Below are 27561 nucleotides of genomic sequence, written 5' to 3' on the forward strand. Positions count from 1 at the left end.
GTGATTTCCAAAACTGGTGATTTCCCAGTAGATTTACTGCAACTTCAGGAGCAATTCTGTTTCAGCAACAATTATATTTCATGCTTAATTACTAAGCCCAAACACAAACTTATTTTTCTTCCTGCCATTAATCTGTTTGCGTCAATGTATCTCCTCCCAGATTCCTCTGACCACTATCTATTCCTAAGCAGAAAACATTGATAATAAAGGCTACAATTTATAGGAATATATTTATGGTCAACAACCTCATCCAAGGTCATGCAGACCCATATCTGTCAACTGTCTTGAATTGGCCCAGGTAGTCATGGTTTGTAGGGATTAGGGATCATTTCACCCAAAAAACCCATCCTAGGAAGTTATAGGATTTTAGCCCTAGGAGATCTGAAGCAAGCTGATCGAGGCCAAGCCAATAGTATTTTTTTTACCGTACCCAATTGATCCCTTTCTCCAATTTTGCACCATTAGAACTTCTTCAATCCAAAGTTTTAAGATTGGTCCTTCGAGTCCCAAAATGTGTCTCTAATGCCATTCTGAGACTAGACTAGACTAGACTAGACTAGAATAACTTTATTGTCACTTTGAATGTACACTAATCGACATACATTAAAATGAAATTTCGTTGCATAAAGCTCTCAAAGGGTCATCACCTCCAATATACACTACATAAATATGACAAAAATAAATAAATACAAAATTATTCCTATGTCCACATATATTATATGACACAGAGAAACAGCACGGTCTAGTTCGGATTATGTATACATGTGCAGATAGATAGATGGCACAGGAACAAAGCACATAGCACTTATAAGTAGCATCCTGAATATCAGGAAGTGAGATTCCTAATGATCTTCTCAGTTGCCCTTACCACTCTCTTTATGGACTTTTTATCTGAGGCACTGCTGCCACCAAACCAGACAGTGATGCAGTTTGTTAAAATGTTCTCAATTGTACCTCTATAAAAAGTGGCCAGGAGAGAAAGATGTGCTCTCCTCATCTGATAAAGGAAATGCAGACGCTGGTTTGCACGCTTCACTAAGAATGATGTGTGGAGAGACCAATTCAGATTTTAGTTATCTGCACCCCAAGATACTTAATACTGTTGACCACCTCTACAGCTGCATCCTTGATACTGAGTGGAGTATGACTATGTCGGCTCTTTCTGAAATCTATAATGATCTCCTTTGCCTTATCAACATTTAGAACCAGGTTATTTTTATTGCACCAGTCCACCAGAGCCTTCACCTCTTCCCTATAAGCATTTTCATTGTCATCCCAGATAAGACCCACCACTGCTGTGTTGTCTGCATACTTCACAATATGATTAGTAGCAGATTGAGCACAGCAGACATGGGTCATCAGTAGTGGATTCAGGACACAGCCCTGTGGATAACCCGTACTCAAAAGAGATGGAAATGGAAACTTTCTTTCCAACTTGCACAAACTGGGGCCTATCAATAAGGAAATCAAGTATCCAGGTACATACAGGAGTATTAAAACCTAATAGGCCGAGTTTGTTCACCAGATGCTGAGGAATGTTTGCATTGAATGCTGAACTAAAATCAACAAACAGCATTCTCACATAAGTATTCTTCCCCTCCAGGTGCACCAAGCTAAGATGAAGCACACAGGAAAGTGCATCTTCTACAGAGTGGTTCTTCTGATAGGTAAACTGTAATGAGTCAAATGTAGGGGGAAGTCATGAACCCATATATACCAATTTCTCAAAGCACTTCGTCATAATGGAAGTGTTATGGATCCAATGATTACTGGACGGTAATCATTAAAGCATGTGATTATAGCTTTTTTGGGCACTGATATAATGATTGCAGTCTTAAAACATGATGGAACCACAGCCTGATGCAACGAGAGATTGAAGATGTCTGTGAGAACAGTGGCCAGAAACAGGCCTCATGAAAATGAAGGGCAGAATGTGGGTGATCATACTAAACTATTGGCTCAAATTACTCTCCCCCCCCACTTTGGGCCTTGCCCTATTAACTATGAGGAATTATTTTCATTTTACATGGGAAAAGGCAGTGGTAATTAAAATCTTGTCTTTGGGCTTCTCTTCAGGTCTTCTACTCAGCATAGCACAGATTTAGCCAAAATACAGATTAAACTGCTTGTAGCAGACACAAAGTGCTAACTGAATGTAGCCAAGCCCTCAACCTTTATTGTCAATGAATCCAACAGGTATTCTGACATCCCAATGGCATACTTAACTAATCTACAAGTATCTAACTACTAGATTCTGCCTGTATTATAGAAATGTTTGTATTAGCCTCATTTCACCATTACTGCATAGATACCCAAGATCTACAGGACAATTCTGCACCTCCCTGCAGTTTGCAGATACTAACCCAGCTACAACATATGTTACCAGGTTCTGCCCAGCAGCACTTAAAATCCATCAGATGATGACCAGTGCCATAAACTGAGCATTTGGTTCATTGTTCAAGAGTGTTCTATACTGTGACTTATTTTTATATCTATTGTTTTATACTTTTTATATCTTTTAGCTTCTTTAAAATAAAATTTCAATGTATCTTTTATGTAGTTTTGTTTTTTAGGTTTTTAAAATTACTAATTGTTCCCCACCTTCTTTATGCTGGTCTATGACCCTGGTCAATGGGGTTCGTTCATGCCTTCAAAGTTATGGTGAGTGCAGAAAGTGTGAATTAAAAACACTCTCAGGGGTGGGCATGCTGCACTCCCTATATACAATTCGCCAGATAGAAATTATTAAGAGATACATAGACAATACTTCTAAGAGAGGCCAGAGGGTATTTGCCATCTGGAGTGCAGGAGTGTGGTGAACCAGCTTTAGGAGTTATTGAAGCCAATTAGATTAATTATCACTCTTCTATTTCTATATCTTCCAGTGTTACATACTTATATGCTCCAGTTAAGCTCTATTCATAAGTAGAATAGTATTTCCCTTTCAAAATTAGTCAAATCGTTATCTTATATAATATTTCATTGTCATTACCTACATAGGTAAACTGAAAGAATGACCAATCGACTTGTTGGTATATCTTTATTGAAAACTCATTATTTTCTCTTTATTATTTAATATTTATTATAAAATAAACATATTAATTTAAATTTAAAAACTGCTTAAGTGTTTCTATCCCCCCTAAACACTAAAATCTTAGTGTTCCAGTTATGACCAAACAAGAGTCCAAACTGAAACCTCATTGAAAATCAGTTGCTTGTCTTCTGCAATGGACAATGAATACATAAAGTAAAAAATTGTAGAATGTAAAAACAAATATATTCCTTGGTAAGATTAAAAATGCAAATCCCAGGCATATTAAAATTAACAAACTAAGCGAACACTGGGATGGAATAACTAAAACAGTTTTTATTGTTAAAAGATTTTTTTTAGTTTTTCTTATTCCATCCCAGTGTTCGCTTAGTTTGTTAAACAAATATATGTACATTTTTGTGAAACAGATGCTTTTCAAAAATCCGTGGTGGTCCCCTGTGTATATAAGTCCTCTCAACATACACAGTTGTAGAAAGTTAAGTGCTTAAAATGCTCCCAAAAACTAAAGTACCCTTTGTCCAATTTATACAATCCAATGATGCATCTGCAAATACAGAATTACTTTCAGCTTTGACTGCAGAATTTCCCATTTTCTATGTAGTAAATGACAATTACAATAATGCTATGGGTAGAGGGTTGAGGAAGTCACCTCTCCTGGGTAATGACTTACTTAACAATGATTATTGAATTAGAATTATACATCAAACATGATGGTTAGGCATCCTACTGAACTAACGCCGGTAGCTGAAGTCAAACACTATAAATTATAGACTAGGCAACTATTTAATACAGTGTATTGTGCAGACCCAAACGCTGAATCAAAACGAATCAAACTTGCTGTTGAGATGTATACTTAGCAAAACAGTTCCTTTTTCTGCGGAGTAGAGAACCGATTAACTCAGTCTTTCGTCTTTAACTTTGGAGTAAGTAATACTGGGGCTAACGGTTAATACAAATATTTTAAGTTTTTTAAAATATACAAAGTATTTTCTGTATTGTGCAGGTAATATAAAAAGCAAGCGGCTTTCTTTCCTGCATCAGAAAAGCTAATAAGAACTACACTGAGATTGAACAAGCTGAGGAATCAATTCCTTATTTGCCAAAACCCGTTTTTTTTTCTGACCCCATTTTCTATCCGTAGGTGCGGTTCTCTCGCTTCCTCTGTGATTATTGATAGCAACATGGCGGTAACTCCTGCAGGGATGGCGGTGGATGTTCAGGCACGATTTGGGCATTCGGTGAAAGGGCTGCTGACCGAGAAGGTGGCCAACTGCGGTACGGATATAATCGCTCTCACTAAACAGGTGCTTAAGGGCTCCCGGAGCGCCGAGGTAAGTGAGCTTACGCGGTCGCCCCAAATAGTACTCCGGAACTCGGTTTCAGTCAGCACAAGAGGTTTGCAATGTATGGTGGGATTTGTAGTCTCTTTGAACGCTTCTGCTGGCGGCGTTTCTAAGGGAAATAGTGCTAGAAAACCTAGGGGTGACCTAGAGCCGGTTAATTTCATGGGATAAAGATGGTCAGTTGATTCTTCTTAAATGTCAGGGGATGGAACCGATGATTTTAACACGTTTAGATGCTCAGTCACAGTCATCCGATATTATACTTAGCACCTCTATTTTTAAAACTGAAATAGTTCAGACCTTTTGCCTATAATAACAAAGTTCATGTACGTATAGTGCAGGGGTAGGCGACCTCGGCTCTTTTATGACTCATGGACTTCAACTCCCAGAATTCCTGAATCAGCTATGCTGACTCAGGAATTCTGGGAGTTGAAGTCCATGAGTCATAGGTTGCTTACCCTTGTTATAGTGGAAGTGTTCTGCTGCTGATTTAGCCAAGCAAGCCAATAAGAAAGAACGGAGACTTTTATTCTTGAGTATCATTGGTGTTGCTTTCCTAAGGTTAAAAGCCTATTTGTTTCTACCCCAAAGACCCAAGTATGTATCAAATATTATCACACTTGTTTTTTTTAACAAACTAGACGAAAGAGTGGTAAATCGCACGGAAATCCTGTAGTAGAAATTAATATTGAATGGTGCTGGATATGTGTTGCAAGGAATCATGGCAAGATTTGACTGTAAGCATATCCTTATGCTTTCCTGAGGTATACATCTCCCATCATTCTGTTTATGTGACAATGGTGGCTGTATTTGTGGGAATTGCATGGTAATACATCTGAAAGATATCAAATCCAACTGGCTTGGTATGTTTTCCACCAGTCCTAAACTTCAATCCTTGATTCACAAACAAGTAATTACAAATTGCTTACCTTCAGGATATATCTGCTGAACCAGCGCAATTGGTGATCAAGAAATTTAAGACCATCAGTTTAAAACAGGCTTCTATAAATCACAGTATATATTAGTATAATTAATAATTACCATAAATTTTGTATTGCACCAAAAAGTTTCAACTATCCTTAATTATCATATATTATGAAGCTTCTTATACATAATTTCAGAAAATCCTTTTTGTTTTAGAATGTTAGTCCAATAAGTTATTGCTTCTGGATTAAATACGAGTTCATAAGGATATAATTACCAAATCTTACTATCTCCTGAAACTCACTATTAGCGCATTGTCAACCTTGAATAACAGTGGAAGACCACTACTTGAAGAATATAAAGTTCATATCTGTTCCTATGGCTTTCATGTCTTTTAGTTCCTAGGACAGGCTGCCAGAAATATGGTGATGCAAGAGGGTGCCATTCTGCATTCTGAAGATGTAAGTATGGAATAGAATACTTGCCTGCTAATATTAAATACATACCTCTGTGTGAGTTGCAAGACTTGTAGACAAGGAAATGTCAAGTTCAGGGTTGAAAATGAAAAGATTTTTATTTTGTGCATAATACCAGTCAGTCATTTTAATAAAGTTGGGAGAAATCATTGTAACACAAAACATGCATTTCTATACATATGGAAATAGATCAGGAGGAATGTAGCTTTTGCTAAGGAAGAATTTGAATGAAATTATTCCTGAGCCAGAATAGAGGTCTAAATATCACAAAACTGGAGGGTAAAAATGAATATTGCCAGGCATAAACACTCACTTGCCAGAAAGTAAAGTAGTGGTGCAACTTTCTGCTGCTTTGTCTTATGCAGAAATTCTTAACCTGAGGTCCATGGGTAGATTTCAGAGGCCTTGGGAATTTGGATGGGAAAAAAATTGTTTTCATATATATTACTGTTTTTGTTATTGTTTCTTATTTTTTAAAATACTTTTGATAACTAATCAGTTTTCTTTGTAATACAGTCTATATCCATGTATTAAATTGTATGAATTTAAATATATTTTTCTGAAAAGGTCTGGAGGTTTCTCCAGAGTCTAAAATGGGTCTATGGCAGACACACAGACACACACAAAATTAGAATCCTAGTGTATTAAATCTCTCTGCCATCTACACCTAACTTTGCTTTGTGCTTGTTTTTTTCTGGACTGCAGGACGTACATAAAAAAAATGTACTGGATTTCAGCAACATGTCATTTTACGAGATTTATGTAGGCTCAGAGGCATTGTTACAAATATTGTGCCTGAGACTTACTTTTGAAATTAAAAGATCTGTTTTGGAAAATTATCAGCATGGACTGGAAAATTAGGGAATGTTGGAATAAGTATTTGTGGACATGCTGGTACTCATGGATAACATGTTGCAGTCCCAGACCACATTTTCAGGCTTCAGCCTAATGAGGCCTTTCCCAATTTGAGGCCTTCTGATCGGTTTGGATTCTTAACTCTCATAATTCCCTACTATTGTGACCTTTGCCTTAGGAATATGGGGGGTTGTAGTTTAGCATACTAGAAGGGCATCAAACTCTGGAAGACTAGTTTGGAATGATGCCTAACTTTACATTTTTCAGTCAGTTTATTTAGCTTTTCTCTATTTTTCCAAGGAAAGTGTTTATCGTTAACCAAAATCTCTATGAATATATTATTTATTTTTCTAGTGTTGAATTGTAGTGTACAAATATGGTGTTAGTTACCCAGATGGATTGTTGTCAACTTTACTAATGCGGCTATTGGGAGAAAATAATTTGTGTAAGAGTTTAATTGTCATCATCATCATCTCTACTCATATGAAAAAAGTGAAAGGCTACGAAAGCTGTTATTTGAAAATTAGAGATTTATCAAAAGGACATGTTTTCTTCAAATACTAGGACAACTAGGGAGAATTTAGTATGTGATTATTTCTCATTATCATGTAATGCCAAATGATGATTGCATTGTTAACTTCATTGAGGAAAAAGACATTTACTTCATATCTGTCTCTTTGCAGAGTTTAAGAAAAATGGCTATTATAACTACCCACCTACAGTACCAGTAAGTATACACACCTCACGTACTGTATTTGATGGGATAGTCTCCCTGAAAATGCAAATAAATATATAAAAAAACTGGTAGCATATTTTCAAATTTAAAGATTTTATTGAAAATCTTCATGAAGATTTTCTAATTTCTTTCAGATACATTGTTAGTATGAAAAGTTTCTAATAGACTCCTCATTATTGATTACAGCAGAGTAACAGCTCTCCTCCTACAGCTAAAAATATAACTGAGAATGGTATAGACTAGGTTTTGCAGGGTGGTGGTGGTGGTTAGAAATCAGCATTTTACATTTTTAATGTCAGTGTTATTGTATCATTTCAGGGAAGAAGTGAAGCATTACAGAAGTGAATGATTCTTAAAACCTACCAGAATAGAAAATTTTTGCCCTGATTTTTGGGAAATTGTGTTTTTAAGGATATTCCTGTTTTGTCCTTTACCCTCCCAAACTGAAAAAAAAATGAATTTTTCATCTTCCCTCATTTGTTGTTGTTGTTAGTTGCGAAGTCGTGTCCGACCCATCGCGACCCTATGGACAATGTTCCTCCAGGCCTTCCTGTCCTCTACCATCTTCTGGAGTCCATCTAAGCTCACACCTACTGCTTCAGTGACTCCATCCAGCCACCTCATTCTCTGTCGTCCCCTTCTTCTATTGCCCTCAATCTTTCCCAGCATTAGGCTCTTCTCCAGTGAGTCCTTCCTTCACATTAGGTGGCCAAAGTATTTGAGTTTTAGCTTCAGGATCTGGCCTTCTAAAGAGCAGTCAGGGTTGATCTCCTCTAGGACTGACTGGTTTGATCGCCTTGCAGTCCAAGGAACTCTTCCCTCATTACAAACACATATTGGGGCCCGTATGTATCCAATGACTTACCTAGTAATGTTTATCTGGGATGTGCCTGGAAACTCCAGCGTCCAGTTCTAATCTTGGTAAGATGGGCGGCTCTATGAATTGTTTCTCAGAAAAATAAATTCAAATAAATGAATAAGGCCCATCCATCAGAAACATGACAGCCCGAAGCAAGTCTTTTCCCTCATAGCTGATTTGCATAGGACGCCTCTTTTTCCAGGTAATGAAAAAAAATCACTTCTGCATGTAAAGCATAGCATTCCTCTGTATGTAAGAGGAATTGCCTTTGCTTGTTTACCAACAGAAAAAAGGGCAGCATTTGGTTCAAAGGCCAGAGGTTTGGAATGCAGTGAATGTCTCCCTTTCCAAGGCCCCACTACTTACTTTTGTCCTGTTTTGTAGGGTAGGGCAATCCAAAGCAGCTTTGGGGCTATATTAAGTTCCCTAACACTGGATCACTTTGCCCAAGGTACAAGCATTCTTGGATACCAACCCAAAGGATAGAAAATAAGTAAGGAGCTCTCATGGGCAATATAAAACAGATATTACTGCCTTCAGGTGTCCTCTTCCCACAACACAGATTTATTTGCATCATTAAAAATAAACCTAAATATGTCAGTTATTTCTAGATATATCAGTAAAGTCAGAAGTCTGTTTGATTTCCATGGATCCTCAGCAATAAATCAGCACTCCTTTTATCAACTCAAAATTCATTTCAACTCACATTGTGTTTGTTTCCCCTTTAGGCAAGAAGCTATTCAAAAAAAGTAAGTATGCCATTTCTATTTGATTGGGGGATTATCTACTCTAGAAATCTTTATTACTGCTTTTTCAAAATTTGCTTGCATCCATTTTGTTTGTGTAGATGTTTTTTAAATTGCAAATTCAGTAGAGTTAGGATTATGCTGCCTCTTCACAGAGCTTACTCAATTTGCACTTTGTATTATTAAATACTAAATGTTAATATTCAGTGTACAATATTATTAAACACTGCAATGATTTAATGCTACATTAAATACCTTGCTTTTTAAAACATATTAAAATGTGGGGGAAAAACCATCAGTGAAAGCTCAGGTGATTTTTATGGTGAGAAGAAAGTAAATCAGATCTGGAATTGCTCTGCCTTTTCCCATCTTCTGCCATTTTTTTTGGTCCTCATTTTTATGAGAGATTCTTTATTACTGAAGCTTGCATTCTGGAATAGGTATAGTAGTGACAAAGCTCTATTGGACACAATAGCATTTACCTCTGAGTAAATATGCATACGATTGTATTGGAAAGGTACTTCATATAAGGACTAGGCTTAATCTATCAAATTCATTCTGCCAATAAGCATCTTTTTATGACTTTTAATTGTACTTCATCTTAGTTTCCTTTCCCCCCCTCCCTTTCTATTAGAAAAAATATGAGCTGCAAATTATATGTACTCAAAAGTTTCTATATGTAGTATGTAAATCTAATAGTTTAGATATTATAGCTAATATTTGTATTCATTCACATTTATTAAATTTGTTTGCCGCTCATATGCCCACAAGGTGACATTTCTTGCTATAAGTAAATTGTAAGCTTTTTACCTTAAATCAATTCTATATTAAATATTGAAACAGTAATATTTGTTACACATAAAAATAAATTATGTCCCATTCTATTCACCATTCTATTACATAATTTGGGAACAGGAGTTCAACGGATAAAAACAGCACGTTCCTCCTTATTTTATTCTGAAGCAGCTAGATGCATTCTTTACGTTGTGGAAGTCTTTTTTTCAGCAATTATATCTAAATATCCATATCCACTTGTTAAACTCTCCCACAGCGTTGAACAGTCTTCAAATTTGCGTGATCAGCTGAGCCATCTGCTAAAATAAAGAGAAGAGTTTGTAAGAGGTAACAAACAGCTGGAAAATAGTGGAAGAAAATACACAGTGGGGGTTTACAGAATACCTTTCCCTGTTCTACAGATGCACTGTAAGACTGAGTCAGAAGCCACCTCCCAGATGTAATGTCACATCTGATCTGGAAATGTGGACAATTTTTAAATTACAAATGCTACCTTTATAAGAGGGTAGGTGCATCAGTGTATTAAATTACAGTTTCTGTATGTTGATGCCAGTTTCTCTTTAGCAGCACTGATTTCTTTAAGAATTCATATCATTCAAAATAATTAAATACATCTTGTTCTGGTTTTGAATACTTCAAGAGATTAATTTTTCCTCCTTTCAGACTTTGAAAACTCATAAATTTATAGTGCAAATGCTTTTCATAGTATAGATCGCTAATCGTAAAAAAACATATAGATAGTCCTCAACTTATAATTGTTTGTTTAATAACAATCCAAAACTACAATGGCCTTGGGAAAAATTACTTGGGACTGTACTTGCACTTACAACCATCACACCACCTCTTGGTCACAGTTGCAATGCTGGCATTTGGCAGCTGGCTTGTATATACAATCATTAGCAGAATTCTGCATGATCATGATTTGCAACCTTTTTTTGTTGATTTTTGACAAAAATTGCCCATTGGGAAAGCTGGATTTGCTTAACAATTGTGTGATTTGCTTAATGACCACCATAAAAATTGTTGTAAAACTGAGTCTGACTGAATTTATGACCACAACCACTTATGACAGAAGTTCTGGCCCCAATGGTTTCATTATAATATTACAATTATTTGATTATTATCTTCTTGGTAATGCTGGTTTTCATAAACAGTAATAACTAGAATAACTGACATGCTATTTTTAATATTCTATGCATATTTAATTTTTGGTAGATATTGTAGTAAATTAAAGTTCAAATAAAATATTCAACATAAAGTGTAATTATACAAAACACATCCATACAAGCATCTACATGATACTTCATTAAAGTAAATGGAAAAGATTTAGAATGTGTAAAATGTATGTAGGATTGAATAGGAAGCTCTATTTATCACAGCATGTGGAATAAACTTTGGCTGATTGTGAAAAAGCTAAGTTAATCAGTAAGGAATATTTGTGTAAGGGGGAGGAAGTTCACATTGGATGCTTGTTTGTTTAGTTTTAATATTGCTATTAATATGCAATTTTATTGTTTGATATTGATTTAATGAGTTTTATTAGAATAGGTAGAAGATGCTGAGTGTTTGATTTAAACAGTGGGAATGATGACTGCTATATAATCAGTAAGCTGATAGAAGAAGAAAAATATATAACCGGAATAGGCATACATTCCAGATAGGAGATAGATATTATGTAAATACAAGCACTTGTGATATATTTTTATGCAAACGACTTCTTTTCTTCCATCCCTTGCAATAACTTTCAGAACAGGCATATTCATGACATCCGTGCTTATATATTTTAGTGCTGGTCTGCAGGAGACTAACAATTGATTTCCATTGGAGAAAAAGGAAGGCTTCTTTGCCTGCAATTTGAAACATATTTAAACTTGCTGACTTTACAATATCTTGCTTTTAGTTTGGTTTCCTTTCACCCATATGTCCAGTTCTAGTCTACTGCAAGAGAGCTTAAGGAGTGAGAACTAGCTGGACACCCACACCCCCATTCTGCTCAGGGGAGGGGAAAGGATCCAATGTAACTATTGTCTTACTCCAAAACTGTTTGTTCTGTTTAAGATGAAATTTGCTTTTGCACCCGTTTGTTAAACTAAGTGAGCATTAATCTCCTGTTACCTCTGCTGTGTGATTAATGTCTGTCTTATTAAACCAAAGTGACTTGGCTGGGGCATCTTTTGCGGAGTGGGTTAAAGGTGAAGTTTGAACTATTTGCATAACAGTTTTTGGTTTAAAAATTGCACAAATCCATCAGTTTCTTTGCTTGATTTTGGTTTAGTGTTTTGTGTATCTAGCCCATGTACAAATAATGATACCAACTGGTGGCAAAAAGTAATTCCTGGATGGAGCAGATTTCCCCTCCCCTCCCAAATTTTATAAGTCTACTAAGCAAACAAAACAAAACAGAAAAAATAGGTGCATTGATACCATGGAGTCTCTGTTTTATATGTGTACTTTTCCTATAATTCCTTGGCTGGATTTATACTGGTCATGATGGTTTTGGCAACTATCCCTTGTGGATAATTCAATAAGCTAGTTAAAACCTATGTGGGTCCTTAGTCATTCTGTTGAGGGGATAACACTCAGGGCATACTACTACCAACTCATGAGCAAAATATTTTCAACTGATGTATCCTGTCCTATACAGTGCTGGTAGAGAATTAACTTGTGCATGTCCTATAGCCATAGGACAATCATGCAGCAGGATCCTGCCATATCTTCATTGCCTTTATCTTATTCCCAATCTGTCATCTCATCCCCAAGCCATGTATTAAGCAGTTTTAACTTGTCCTTATCTGTTCTGGTATAAAGGTAGGGTTTTCTAATCTTTTGTTTCACTATAGAGTCCTCATTCTTCTTGTCAGTTATTGGCTAGGCTTATTTTCAAAGTACCTATGTATAATGTAAAAAAAATTAGGAGTGACTTTTGACCAATTCGTATCGAGCCATTTGTCAAAATTTAGGTCCTCCTGAAGCCTCCTTCTAGGTTAAGGAGAGCAATTGGATGGATGGATAGATAGATAGATAGATAGATAGATAGATAGATAGACAGACAGACAGACAGACAGACAGACAGACAGACAAAAAATGGTAAAACCATGGGACAGTTGCTGTTGTACACTAAGGACACAGAACCTCTGAAAGGAAGATATAGTGTATATGAAATTCTAGAGAGGAGCAGAGATAATATGAGACAAAGGCTTTCATATTGGAAAATGTACAGAATTTTTTAAACTTGTCCTAATTAGGGAGAGCTACTAAGAATGTGTGTCTGAGTGTTCTCCTGCTCTGCTCAGGTTATTATAGTGCAAGAGAAGATAAACATAAATTCTGACATTCTCACTGAGAATGTCAGAATTCTTAGGGTTTGCAATTGCATTCTGGAAAAGTTTTACATTTCCCAAACTAGACAACAGCATTGGAATTCCTAACCCATACTTTCTTCAAATATTAATTAGGGCTGACCATGAATAGCTTCCAAAAACAGTCAAGACAGCAAGGTGCTATATCTCCTGAGGGACATAATACAGATGTCTAAAATAGTTCATGATACAGAAAATAGGAACAGAGCAATTTTTCTCTTCCTTTTACCATATAACAGAATCCAACTAACTTCAGGGAGATTCAGGAAACACCCCCACACAGACACTTTTTAACACATGTGCTACTAAATAATTCCTTCTAAAGAAATGTACCCCACCAGTCGCTGCCACAGAGGAATATAGATTCAAAGTTTACCAGCCCAAGAATTTCAGTCTCATCATCTTCTATATATCTTTATTCCTTACTTGGCAAAGGAGTGCTGTTTTGTGATTGAAGATTCCAAGGAAAGTCACAAAATAAGATATTCAAATCATATTAGCAAATGAATCAGGAAGCAAATACCATAGATTGATCATAACCAAAATTCTCCCTAATTATCTTATAGTACCTTTTAAAACAGATGGGACACAGCAGGAACATATTGCCAGCTGTTATATTTATTATTATTATTTTTATTATTAAATTTTTATACCGCCCTTCTCCCGAAGGACTCAGGGCGGTGAACAGGGCATATAATAAAAATACAAAAATACAAAAGTTAAAATAGAATTAAATTAATGCCCAAAATAAAACAATAAAATATACAAATATTTAAAACCCTAAATTAACTCCCCATCAGGCCAGGCCAGCTTGTTCGAATAGGTGGGTCTTTAACCCGCGCCGGAAGGAGCGGAGATCCGGTGCCATCCGGAGCTCAACCGGCAGTTGATTCCACAGAGCCGGGGCGCCCACAGAGAAGGCCCTCCCCCTGGGGGCCACCAGCCGGCATTCTCTGACCGGAGGCACCCTGAGGAGGCCCTCTCTGTGGGAACGCACAGGGCGGAGGGGAGTTATACCTTGCCATGTGTTTGTTTTATACAATTATGACAAAGGCCAAAGTTTGAAGAAGTATATTAAATTGCATGAAGAAGAACCTGGCCAAGAAAACTGAAGAACAAAAACAAAAATATTTTCCAGCTCGCAATATGTCTACTGAATTCCACAGATACTCTCCAAAGTTATTTAGATCTTCACTGCATTTGGTTTGTGTCAATCCATTGCTGGCATTTCATTGCTGTATTCTCATGGTGATTTCCCACTGGGAAGAACTTTTTCCATTTCTGTCCTCCATCTCTGCTAAACTCAAGGGTGCATTCCCTTCATGTCAACCTGCTTTTAAAACTGATGAAGAATGGCCTAATAGGGTCTCCTCATAGTGACAGACTTTTTCTCCCCCTTGCTATGAAAACACATATAGTGAGGAAATTAGGATAGATCTGGCTATCTATCACTTATTTTGATATGTAAACCTATTTAGAATGTATAAATTTATATTTGGAAGAAATTGATGAGCATAAATGAAGCTGAAACTCTCTGAAAAAAAAGAATGTTGTGTGATCCATAGTAGTATATTTTGAAAATGCACCCATGCTTTTGCATTCCCCAGGACCTTTTCAGGTCATCCAGTGTACTGAACTGGCTCTTGACCTTTATCCTTCAGCCTGATTTTGCAGATGGTCTATATAAGATTTTTGTTCTCTCCCAAGAAAGGCAAACAGCTGTGTGGCCTAGAAAGATAACGTTGTGCCTATTGATTTATGTTAGGAAAGGAAGATGTTGAAGGCCTCGGAGGCATTTCTTAGATAAGAAATGGAATCTATTTAGAGATTTGCTAAACACTTAACTCTTTCTCAAAAAGCCTAGTGCAAACCAGTTACTTTATCCCTGTAACATGATGCAAGTTAAAATCCCATCCCCTGGAGTGCCCAAGTTTAATTTTTGTAGTTTCTACTATGCACAGTATATATGTGGAGGAAAAAACAAGCATTTTCATTCAATGTCTACTTAATGTCTACTTTGAGAAATATAATTTAAGGATAATTCTCTTGTAATTACTGTAGAAATCTAGAGAAAGAGTGGACAGCTTGCAGCCCTGCCGTTGCATTACTTAACTAGATCTTTGCAAGTGATCAATTTATATGTCAGATAAGGAAATTGACCCATCCTCCCCTCTAGCTTTCTGAATGCAGAAGAGGAAAGAAAAGAAAATGTTAAGAATTGAGAGAAGGGAAGGTGTCAGAAGGGAAGATGGGGGGCTGGTATAGATTTATTCCAAACTCTGATGTGGTCATATCAGTAAACTCTTGCAGTGTCCTTTGCAATATCTGTGTCCTAGGAGATGAGTATTTACTCCCATTCAGTTAAGCAATCCAAGGGAGTTTCTCACAGCTGTTCATTTAAAGTTAGGGTCTCAACAGACATTATCTGTAGCTTCAGCCATTTTTCCTCCTTTTGCAGATATACTCTCCTTGGGTTGTAACATTAGCCTTGTGATTTCACCTCCAGCATAGCATCTAACCTTGCATTTAGCTTTCAAATTGACTGAGAGTACAGCAGGATTTTAATTAAATGCCAAGGACAGTATAGTATCTCCCCATGTTTGAAAGTGCTTTATGGAATCATAAAATACAATTTAATAAACTCTAATTGGGTTGTATATATGAGAGAAAGGGCATGAAATGAAGCAAATAGGTGAGGTTAGTATTTAAGCAAAATACATTCTCTTCATTGGAGAATGAAGGTGCACAAAGGTTGCACTTTGAGGCAACTGATACTCTGTGTGTGCATGTGCTTGTGTGCATGTATAGGTACAGATATAGGTAGAGCAATTGTAGACATAGACACTACCTTAGATATATAGATTAATTCAGGTTTTGCTATCAGAAAAAAATGCAAAATTGGCTGTTGATTAATTTTAAAAATGTTGAGTAAGGGCTAAAACAGATGTTATTACATTCTACTTTCCACCCATCCAGGCCTACATGTTAAGTCTTGCAGAAGTAAAATTTAACTTATGATAGGCAATGTTGTTCCTTAATTTTAGAAACAAAAGAGAGAACGGAAACAAGATTGCTTTGTAAAACTGAATAGAGGAGACAGAATAGCTAGAATTATTTTTTATCCTCTGTCATGAATACAGTGACATTTTTTGGGGGGGAAAAAGGAGCAACCTGAAGAAGGGCATAGCTAAAAGAGATTCATAAGAATAAAAAAATATATATTTATAACTTTACAAATGGAAATTCAAGAGCAAAATCAAGAAAAACTGTGCCTGAGGTGCAAATCCTATTCAGGATTGACCATTGCTGACACCTTTTTTTATGTAGTCATTTGTATGTCTTCCTATGTTTAGACATTCAGCAACACACTTGGCTTTCTATTGGGAATCAAACTTAAAGTTGTTGAGCAAATGTTGTGCAAGTGCCAGTGGGGGCTTCCTGGATTTGAACCTTATGACTGATAAATGCTGCTAGGACTGAACTGTTCTGTATTCTCTCACTAGTGCATCTTATCTTCGTAAAGCTGGCAGTGCTATATGGCTCAGAAAGGAAGCCAGCAAGTCAGAGTGGTTTTAATCCACATATAATCCTCATGGTGTTGTTGACTCTGATATCTAGCTTATAGTATGGCAGCTTTCAAGTCATTCAGGGGCACACTATTCCGCTGCGGAATGGACTAGCCCTACTGCTGATGACCTGAAGGTGGCAGCTGAAGCTCCCCATTTAGTTCCACATAATTTCTGGAGTAAGTTGTTCCTAGCATTGATTTTTGCTGCCATATTTTCTAGATATATCTTATAGGAGAAAGTCCAGTCCAATATTACTCCAAGGTGCTCCAAGGAAATTTTGGTTACTTCTTTTTATATTGAAACCACAATCATTCAACCCTATTTTTTCTTGTTTTTCCATTTACATTTTGTAAATAAGTACATCTTGCATTCAATCTGTTTCGTTTCTCATGAAACACTTTTTTACTTTCATATTAAAACTGAACAGAAGCACAGCCTAATACTTAGCTGCTTTTTAAAATTTCAACACACTTTCTCCATGAATTTCCGCAATTTATGTACTTGCTGTTTTTTTGCCATTTATTGCCATTTTACAATTGTTGACTCTCCTCTATCAGATATAACTAAAAATATTTCGGCAATCCTTTGAAATGTCTATGACAGCTAACATAGCTAACATCAAAGAAAATTTAAATATAACATTTCTGTGTGTACTGCTCTACATATGCTTCCTATTCTGCCAAAAAAATAAATGGGTGAGAGCCCTTAGTTTGATTTGGTATTGCAAATGTATACCTCTGTTCCATAATGCAAGTTCTAAAATATACAACAGCCCCATCTGCTGTACAGTCATTACTTTTGCCTATTGCTGCTTTGTTATTTAATTCCTGATGATTTTTGGAGGTGTTAATAATTGACTCAAATGTAATCACTAAGCATGTGAACTAAAACTAATTTATTTTCTAAAAATAAATCCTTTCTAAAAAGGATAAGCAGATCAATTATCATTAGAAGTTTTATCACATAGTGTTTAGATATATAAAACTTTTTAATTTTATCTTGTGGTGTTTTTTGGATAACATGCTTAATTTTAATAGCTTAATTAATATATTAATGTACATTATATTATATTTTATAGTAATATATTGATACAATTAATATATAACTCTTCTCATGTAGAAATTAAGCAAAGCAGAAAGATGCTTCTTGTTTTTACATTTTTATTACTTTTTTTTAGTTGATGGACATGGCTGCCCAAATTGCTTATTACTGTTTGGGTAATAAGAAAAATTAGGATTTTTTTAAAAAAATGATTGATTTACAAAGAGTAGTAAAGAGAGAGAGGATAATAGGAAGCAAAAATGCACTCTAGTATTACAATTTGGGAATGATTTTGATGGGCAGAAAATTAAAAACATCATTTATGGAGCTCTAAATGAGCGGGAGATACATCCTTGCACTGAATAAAGGAACTAAATCTTCACATTGAAAATCCCTGTTCAGTTATGATTCTTTTGAAGTGACTTTTCATTAATGATATAGTGCTTAGTTTACTTCAGAGGGGACTTATAAAGATCAGCAATTTGAAGCCATGAGCTGTCTCTGAGGAAGGTAACATATGTAGCGCCCAAGGGACAAAAATCTTTTCTTCAAATTTTATTTTATTTTTTAAAATAGCAAATAGCCTTTTTGGGCATAGTTATACATGCTGTACACCTGCCTTTCTAACTGAAATTATGCCATTAATCTCATCTTTGAATCTGAAGATCCAGTTAAACTAATTGAATGAAAAAAGGCAACTGAAGTTGCAGTGGACGCTACTTAGTCTTACAATGTAATTTTGAAATAAAGATAGAATATTCAGCCTGTAATTCACACACAAAAAATACATAAGAAAAAACAGCATGGTTTGAAATAGAATAAAATATACAATAATAAATCATGGCCTTTAGATGTCTTGTTTAATTGATGAATATTTTGTAATTGGGTGCAAATGAAAATGTGTTATAAGGGACTACCTGAGAAAATGGACAGGGCTCTTGCTGCTACTACTTTGGCCATCTCTGTCTCTTTTGGCTGGTTAAAGCTGCCTGGGAGGAGACATCTGCTCTGGTCTGGGTTTTGGTTAATCATTCCTTGAGAGAGGGTGTGCTTCTATTGGCTCTCAAGAAAGCATTGGTGCACCCTCTGCAGAAGGGGCCATTGCTTGATCCAACCAGCTTAGATACCTTTTGCCCAGCCTTGGGAAATATTGTGGAGATGATATTTTCATGGCAGATGTAGAGGATCCTGGATGAAGCAAATTATCTGGACCTTTTCAGGCCAGTTTTAGGACTGAGATGACAGCAGTGTGACCATCCTCATTCTTTTTGACCTTTCAGTGGCCTTTGATACCATCGATCATAGTATCCTTCTGGACTGATTTTGACTGATTTTGGGAGTTGGGACTGGGTGCCACTTTTTTTTTTGAAATTTAAATTTTATTATTTAAAATATTTAGAAACTTTGGACATGGTGTTATCGGTCTAACATACCTTCTTGTCTTACATCATTTTTTGTGTGTTATATACATTTTATATACATATAAACATATCATTTATATACAATTGTGCACATTAAACATATTTATACATTTATGCCAATAATTTTCTTCAATCTTATCGTCCACCTTATACTAATATTGCTTAAGTACATAATCCTGTATACCTCTATTAAGATCTTCCTTTCTGTTCCCACCATAGGTAAAATCTATTCCAGATTTTATAATATTCTGACTGTTCTTTATTTTTTAATTCCAAAGTTAAATTATTCATTTCTGTGCATGCCCATATTTTGTTTATCACCTCACTCTCATCAGGTACTTTGCTATCCTTCCATTTCTGAGCTAACGTCATTCTCGCTGCTGTAATAATATGTATCATTAAGTATATCTCTTCTTTACTATATTTCTCTTTTGTTATACCTAACAGGAAAAATTCTGGCTTATATTCTATTCTCTGTTCTAATATTTCCTCTAACCATGTCTGTATCATTTGCCAAAACCCTTGTGTCTTTTTACAGGTCCACCATGTATGAAAATAGGTGCCTAATTCTTGGAAGCATTTCCAGCAATTAGGAGATATTGTTTTATACATTTTAGCTAACCGTGTTGGAGGGAGATGCCACCGGTAAAACATTTTGTATAGATTTTCTTTGTAAGCTTATTTCTATCCCATAATGTTTGCCACACATCAAGATCAATACCATGTCCTATATTCTTAGCCCATATCAACATCGTTTCTTTGACTTGTTCTTTAATCACTTTATACCCCACAGTTTCCTTATTTGCTTCTTGTCTGCCCCCAATAAGATTTTATCCAATGAAGTTTCTTGAATTTTATCCCCCACTCTTTCTTATCTTTCCCATACCGTGTTTGTATCTGTAAATAGGCCCACCATTCCAATTTTATTCCTTGTTGCTCTAGTTCCTATCTTGATTTCAATTCTCCCACATCATTCATAATATCCTTATACGTAGTGCTATTCTCCAGATTAAACAAATTTGGGTAAACTATCGCCTCCAGGGTGGACAACCAGACTGGTACTTTAATATAATTTTGTTTTCTAATTTTATTCCAAATTTTGAGTAATTCGATGGCTTTGGAAAGGTTGATATGGCCCTTGTTTATCATTCCATAGGAATGCGTGCCAGCCTAATTGCAAATCATGACCTTCTAATATTAATAGTCTTTTATTCCTTAAAATTATCCACTCTCTAATCCAGGTTAGTGCCGCTGCGTAGTAATATGTTTCCCAGTCTGGAAGTCCAAACCCCCCATTTTCTTTAGCATCCTGCAAGAGTTTCATTTTAATTCTCGTTTTTTTCCCTTGCCATATAAAATTTAGTGTCAGTTTGTTCAGGTTCCCGAAAATTTTTTGATCTAGTTATATAGGAATATTTTGGAACAGGAATAGAATTTTAGGTAGTACATTCATTTTTGTGACAGCGATTCTCCCTAACAATGAAAGGCTCAAGTTTCCCCATCTTTCCAGGTCTTCTTTTATTTGTTTCACTATTTTGTTGTAATTGTCTTCTTTAATTGAGGTGCATCTGGCCGTAATAGTAATTCCTAGGTATTTTATCTTCTTAACTATTTGTATGTCCATAATCCTAGCCAAGTTTTCTTTCTGTTTATTCGTCATGTTTTTAACAATCATTTTAGTTTTATCCTTATTTATTTTTTAGCCCAGCAGCTTCTCCATATTTATCTAATACTTCCAACAGTTTCGGTCCCGATTGTTGTGCTTCCTCCATAATAAAAACCAAATTGTCCGCGAATGCTTGAAGTTTAAATGTTTCTTTTTTAATTTCTAATCCTTTTATTTGTGATTCATTTCTAATTATCCCCGTTAGGACCTCTAGCGTCAATATAAATAGTAATGGGGATAGAAGTCATCCTTGTGGTGTTCCTTTTTGTATTTCAAATTTCCTGGGTGCCACTCTTTCCTCTGGGGTCAATTCCAATTAGGGTTAATATGGGGAGAGAGATCCAGCCTGTGGCCCCCACTTTGTAATGTGCCCCAGGGCTCAGTTATCTCTCCTATTTCAAAATTTAGATGAGGCAACTGGGAGCGGAATGGGAAATTTAGGTGCCCACCATTGTCCATGCCCACTTTGCCCCCAGCCACCTACCTCTGCCCATTCGCAACTAGCTTTCCTCCTCTGCTGGCCCTCCCCCAGCAATTCTCCATGGCTAATGGCCCCCTGGCCCTCTGCCCCCAGCCCTTTGGCCTGGTCCTTTCTCCCAGGCATTGTTTGTCCCAGACATTTTATTCCATGGGACAAGAAGCCACCAGCCAATTTATGAACATGGCCATTGGCCATTGAGAATCGCTGGGGAGGGCCGATGGAGGACGAAATCTAGCTGTACATGGGTTGAGGAGGTGGCTGGGGGTAAAGTGGGTGCGGCCAAGGTCCTAGACCCATTGGGTGAGGTGATCCAAGGATTTGGGGTGAGCTATCATCAATATGCTGATGATACCCAGATTTATATCTCCATTCCTTGTCCTCATTCAGTTTTGTACCATGTCTCAGCTGAATGGAGAAATAAGAGCAATCAAGCTGATGGTATCAACGCTGGTATATTTTTGAAAGTTCAGGCTTTTTTCTCCCCCAAAAGTGCATAAATAATTAATAATACAGGAAAGGACAGAATACAGACCTGCTTGATATCGGAACCAGAAAAAAGATAAAGTAAATCTCTAAATAGGCTTTGTCTTCTGTTCTTTCTTCCATTCACTAGTATTCAAAAATATTTCTGAAAATATTCTAGCTGGAATATTCCATCTAATTACTTTTGGCATCAAAGATGTTCTTTAGAGTAAGAAAGAAAGCGCTGATGCCTGTAAAAACCAACTTCATTAAAAAGACATAAAACCTTACTGCAGGTCTTCAAATTCCTGTTGAGATTCCTGGAGAGTTTTATCCGTATTTCCTTTAAGCCTGTATTGGTAAAAAGGCCATTCCTAAATGCCAGATTATTTACTGTGTTAGAAAGTCAATGAAAGCCAAGAATTTATTATTTTTTTAAAAAAAAAAACTTCCTTCACCTTTCCTGACTTTGTGGTTAAACCTTAGTTACCTAAATCAGGAAAACAGACATTGTAGTCTTTTATATCCTCAAAGGGATAGAGTGTTTCTCCCCAGCTTTTCTTTTGCATTTTTGACTGTAATAGGGGGTAAATACTTTTTTTTTACTAGTTTTAAAGTTGTGGTTTACACAGTACAGTATACGGAATGTGGTGCAGCCTCTTCAGGCAAAACTATGCATAGTTGGCCTAGGTTACCATCAAGCTAAGTCATAAGGTAATTTATCTGGTTTTCAGTCCATATTGTGTGTACTCTTGTGGTTTGTAAATCATGGTTTACTGGATGCACAGCAAATTCAAAATGTGTAGCTTTTTAAATAAATTGCTGAAATCAAACTATGTGACTTAGTAATTACTGGCTAATAAATCTGTTCTGTGACTGATGTAATATTGTTTATATTACTGATATAATTGCAGATTTTGCATTTTACTATGTTAATTAATGGATCATCCCATAGGAATCAAATACAGAGCAGGGCTACCAGAAAGGCCTACAATAATCCAGATAGGCCTACAATGATTCAGATGGTAGCAAAAAACTTACATTTTAGGTATCTCTTTGTAGCTGTCCAGAATTTTACAGCTCATATCTGATAGCCATAACATACAGTTTAAAGAACTGGCAATATATATGCACATATGAATTAGGCATACCTCTTGGAAAATTTTAAGATAGCCTTGGTAAATTGAGACAATATTACTAGACAGTAAGAATCAATCTTGTAACTTTAGTTAGGATTGTATTGTGCGTAGGTTTGTGATACCTGCTCTGCAACAGTAATTACATTTTTCTGACTAGCACAAAACAGCAAAAGACTGCAAGAGGAAAAAAGGAATAATAAACAGATTATACTTCTGCCCAGTCTAAAGCATTATCATATCTCCAAGCATCTGAACAGGTGAGCAATATTTTGCTCTTTAGACTTTCACAGAAATTAAGCCTAGTGTGGTATATAATCAACAATTTGTGTTATATAACATCACTTTGTTCCTCAGTTCCAAAGTTTAAGATATTTAAAATTAATTCCTAAATAGAGAATTAAAAATTCATTTTATGATAGATTTTAAAAATGCATGCTGTATATTATACTTATTTAAAAAAATAGAATTTTCATAATAAAAAAGAACCAGAATTGGCAGACTTCAAGTGGAGAATTTGTCCATTTTGTCTGTAATATATAAAAGCTCATCTATGATCATTTTTCCCATTGAACCTGACAAAAATAATCTTGATGACTTGGGTAGAAGACTGTCACAATCTCTAGAAGCTAAGTTTGAAACTCTGGAAAAAAAGTTTGGACAAAAGACTGGCTAAAATTTCATGGGAAGTTGGACAAGTCAGTGATAGGATGGACGTTTAGAGAAAAAGTCCGAAACAAGGGACTTGGAGCTAGAGAAAAGGTTGAGTAATTTGACTATGCTTAGAGAGAAGGAATTTTATTTACAGTTTAGGGCTATTCCAGAGAATAGATATATAGATATAGATATAGATATAGATATAGATATATAGATATAGATGATATAGAGATAGAGATAGATAGATAGATAGATAGATAGATAGATAGATAGATAGATAGATAGATAGATAGATATAGGGACACAGTGGCTCAGTGGGTTAGGACGCTGAGCTTGTTGATCAGAAGGTTGGCAGTTTGGCGGGTCGAATCCCGAGTGCTGCATAACAGAGTGAGCGCCTGTTACTCGTCCCAGCTTCTGCCAACCTAGCAGTTTGAAAGCACGTAAAAATGCAAGTAGAAAAATAGGGACCACTACAGTGGGAAGGTAACAGCATTCCGTGCGCCTTTGGCGTCTAGTCATGCCGGCCACGGAGACGTCCTCAGACAAGCGCTGGCTCTTCGGCTTTGAAACGGAGATGAGCACTGCCCCCTAGAGTTGGAAATGACTAGCACGCATGTGCGGGGGAACCTTTACACACACACACACACACACACACACACACACACACACACACACACACAGAGACAGACAGACAGACAGACAGATATAAAAGCTTGTTCAGTCATTAGCTGATTTATTGAGCGGGAAAAGGATAGAGGAAGAGCTTGTGCAGGTGTGTCATATGAATTCATGTTTTGCTGCAATGAGGCAAACGCCAAATGATATTTGGTACATTTTATGAGAAAAAGCATACCTCATTTTGTCAGTAGTAGTAGTATTGGGGTTAATTTCAGCCAATCATACATCCCTTCCAGGATACTATAAGGTCAAGCAGAGCATTCCATTGTTCACTGCACCAGGGCTTTTCAACCAGTGGTACGGGTACCACCTGTGGTACATTGGCACCTGGCAGGTGGCACACGACCATCCTAGAAAAGTGGTAGTGGGGGAGGGGAATGAGCTGAACCGGTGGCAGCACCGCACAAGCCTGAGCGAGAGATGGCTGGAGCTGCAGGGCTGTCAGGACTCAGTGGAACTGCCAGGATCAGCGCTTCTTCAGGGCTGTCAGCGCTTAGTGGAAGTGCCAGGATCAGCACCAGGCTCCAGCTGGAGTTCGGCGCTGATCCTGGTGCTTTTGAGCCCAGAAGAAGTGCCGATCAGCTGGAATGTTGCAGCATCTCCAGGGACTTGTGATTTACATTCAGATGCTTGGCAACTGATTCATATTTAGGACAGTCACAGTGCCCCAGGGTCATATGAAGTGACCAAAACTTGCTGCAACCAGCCAGCAGACAGGGGAAATAAAAACCAAACACCCCCCACCCCCATTGCCAATCCTCAACAGAAATGCTCACAACAATGAAAACCTCGGACAGGAGGAAGAGCACCGCCAGGCGGACAGGCAGGTATCTTGCTCGGCTGTGGTTTGGGAGGCACTTTTTCCAGTGCCACTGTAACTTCGAACAGTCACTAAGTGAACTGTTGTAAATCGAGGACTACCTGTACTTCATCACTTTTTTCCTTTTTATGGTCATCAAGTTTTTGACACCTTGCTAGGCAACTGGTGGTACTCAGATGTTGCCATATCCTAAAAGTGGTACAATGGGTGAAAAGGTTGAAAAGCCCTGCATTGCACTACTGGAAAGTTCTATTTTCCAACAAAAAAAGAAGCGGATCATAGATACTTATTTCTCATTGGTCTGTTTGTATAGAAGGCATTGGGAATGGTCTTGGAGGACAGGAAGAAGAGCTGCTATCAAGGCAACGGTCAGACAAGCAGAGCTGTTCCCTAGCCTTGTGAATATTTACTGAGATACAATATAGGTGACACACAGCCACTTGCAGATACAACAGTAAAAATTAACTGCATAGAAATTACTGTAGTAATAGTATAAGCTAATAAGCATGAAGCTATTTTCAGGATGCTTCACTTACTATATGTCACATGAAGAAATAATGTGGGATTTGTGGTACATGGAAAACAGCTGGGTTGGAATTTACTTACCATTTCGTCTTGATGCTCAGGAGTCAAATTATAGAAATAGAAAGGAGACAGGGAACAATCCTGTTTTTTTCTCCTTTTATAGAAAGAACCAACATGATTGAAGCCCATCTTAGGAGTAAAATTCTCAAATTACACTTTAAAATTAAACAGTTGACTGGATAAATTGCTGATGATGTAATGGAGTCAGGATTCACAAGGATGCCATGTCAGAGCTTGTAATAGCAGTGAAAAAGCAAGGAAAAACAGAGAAAGATGTCTGCCTGAGACTAACTAAAGAGGATGGACATCAGCACATGGTTAGATATAATCACTATGCTGGTAATAATCAGTTAAAGCTCTCCACCCTGCACCAGCCAAGTGATGCTATCAACATATTTTGCTGCATCTGGAGGCAGCATGGTCCTGGAAGGAGAACGACAGTCATAAGCTCAACCTTGGCAATTCTAAGTGGATCATCAGGGGGTCTTGCACAGAAACCCCCCCCCCTTTGCTTTTCAAAGGAATTAATATTGCTCTTGAATTTGGAATTAATATTGCTCTTGAATTAAATATACATATGGCAATTCTGACATGTACATATGGCAAATCCATTCATATTTTACATGGGTATTTTAGTGGCCAGACCAGAAGTATGAATGCCTTGCAAATATAATTAGTGCACTACTTCTACCTTTAAAAAACAAAATTAACATTTCAAAGGGTTTTTATTGGACAATAAAACAAAACATCTCATTTATGGTATTATTTGACATTTAATGTTTTGATCTCATGAAAATCCTGAATTATATGCTGTGAAGCTATTTTTATATTATGTCACTTTATCAATATTAAATGTCTAATCCCCAGGAAGAGAGTGCAATAAAGAAATGTCAAATGAGAAGCAGGGGGTCATATAAAAAGCAGGAAGCATTGTGCCTGAAGCCTGTTAGGGTTAATTTTTAATTACTTTATTGCAGAACCTCATAAAATCACTGATAAGAATGCAACAACACTGCTGCATATTTTCACTTCTTAAAAAGCAGCCTGATTGCAAACAAGTCTTTATCTTCATAGCACTCATTTAACCTACTAGAAAATTGTGGTTTTAATTTTAATTTTTTTTTCAGTTTGAGATCTGCTTAACCAAAAGAGTACAATTTAAAGTTTTAAAAGCACTCATGGAAAATGGATGAATAAAGCTGAAGACCTTAATTGCCATGCCCTCATATAGATTTGTATATGTGAGCATTGTCCTACAGCAAGCAAAAAATTCCAACTATTTTGTTTTTTTTATAATGTAATGGAAAAGGGTGGCTAAGGCTAATGTTGCTCCACCTGTTTTGAGCAACTTGGGAAGAACAGGTTGTTCCCAACAACTTTCTCCTTGCAAAGATAATCCTCTCTCTGCTGCCTATTTCCTTCACTAGACTGAGAACCGTTGCCAAACTTTATTGGTATATTTATTTGTTAGGTTTTTCTTCTCTTTTGTTCCAGGAGCTCAAGGCAGTTTACATGGGATCTCTCTAAACGTTTATCCCCATTACAGCTTTGGTACTCTCAGGATGGGATTAGAAAGAGTTTCCATGGATAAGGATGGACTTGAACCTGAGTGGCCTCAGTCTCATACATAACTGTATGCAAGTAGCTAATAAAAGTCCTTTGAGTGTTCTCTAGAAACTGCTATCCATGAAAACCACATTCTTAAGTGTTTATATCTGTTTCTGGATTTGTCCTGTCTATAATTCAAGCCAGAAAAGCTGTAAACAATTTCAGGAAAGAATGTCCAAAGGGCACCACGTTGAAGGCTGTTACGACTTTCTGAAACAATGCCAGTACGGATGTACTGATTTCAAACATGTTTGTAATGCTAGCTCCTAACATTCTGCTTTCTGGGCCC

The 27561-nt window shown here is 36.7% G+C and overlaps 1 protein-coding gene across 3 annotated transcripts; it reads left to right on the forward strand.

Moving 5' to 3' along the window:
* The first annotated feature begins 1616 nt into the window (after nucleotides 1-1616).
* BORCS7 (BLOC-1 related complex subunit 7) lies at nucleotides 1617-27279 on the forward strand. 3 transcript variants are annotated; one of them, XR_014026497.1, is made up of 9 exons: nucleotides 1617-1667; nucleotides 2561-2661; nucleotides 4194-4383; nucleotides 5718-5780; nucleotides 7334-7377; nucleotides 8974-8994; nucleotides 10043-10291; nucleotides 23082-23181; nucleotides 27159-27279. XR_014026497.1 is itself a non-coding variant. In XM_081328177.1 (7 exons), the coding sequence occupies exons 2-7, from the start codon at nucleotides 2609-2611 to the stop codon at nucleotides 10285-10287; spliced, it is 471 nt and encodes a 156-aa protein (XP_081184303.1). In that variant the 5' UTR covers nucleotides 1617-1667; nucleotides 2561-2608; the 3' UTR covers nucleotides 10288-11227. The 3 variants fall into 3 exon arrangements, 2 of the variants coding, with proteins under 2 accessions (XP_081184303.1, XP_081184304.1); XM_081328177.1 differs by lacking the exons at nucleotides 23082-23181; nucleotides 27159-27279 and having other exon boundaries at nucleotides 10188-11227; XM_081328178.1 differs by lacking the exons at nucleotides 23082-23181; nucleotides 27159-27279 and having other exon boundaries at nucleotides 10043-11223.
* Nucleotides 27280-27561: the final 282 nt, after the last annotated feature.

The sequence above is a fragment of the Vipera berus genome, assembly GCF_964194415.1.
Source record: "Vipera berus genome assembly, chromosome: 5".
In the NCBI taxonomy this organism is placed as follows: Eukaryota; Metazoa; Chordata; class Lepidosauria; order Squamata; family Viperidae; genus Vipera; species Vipera berus.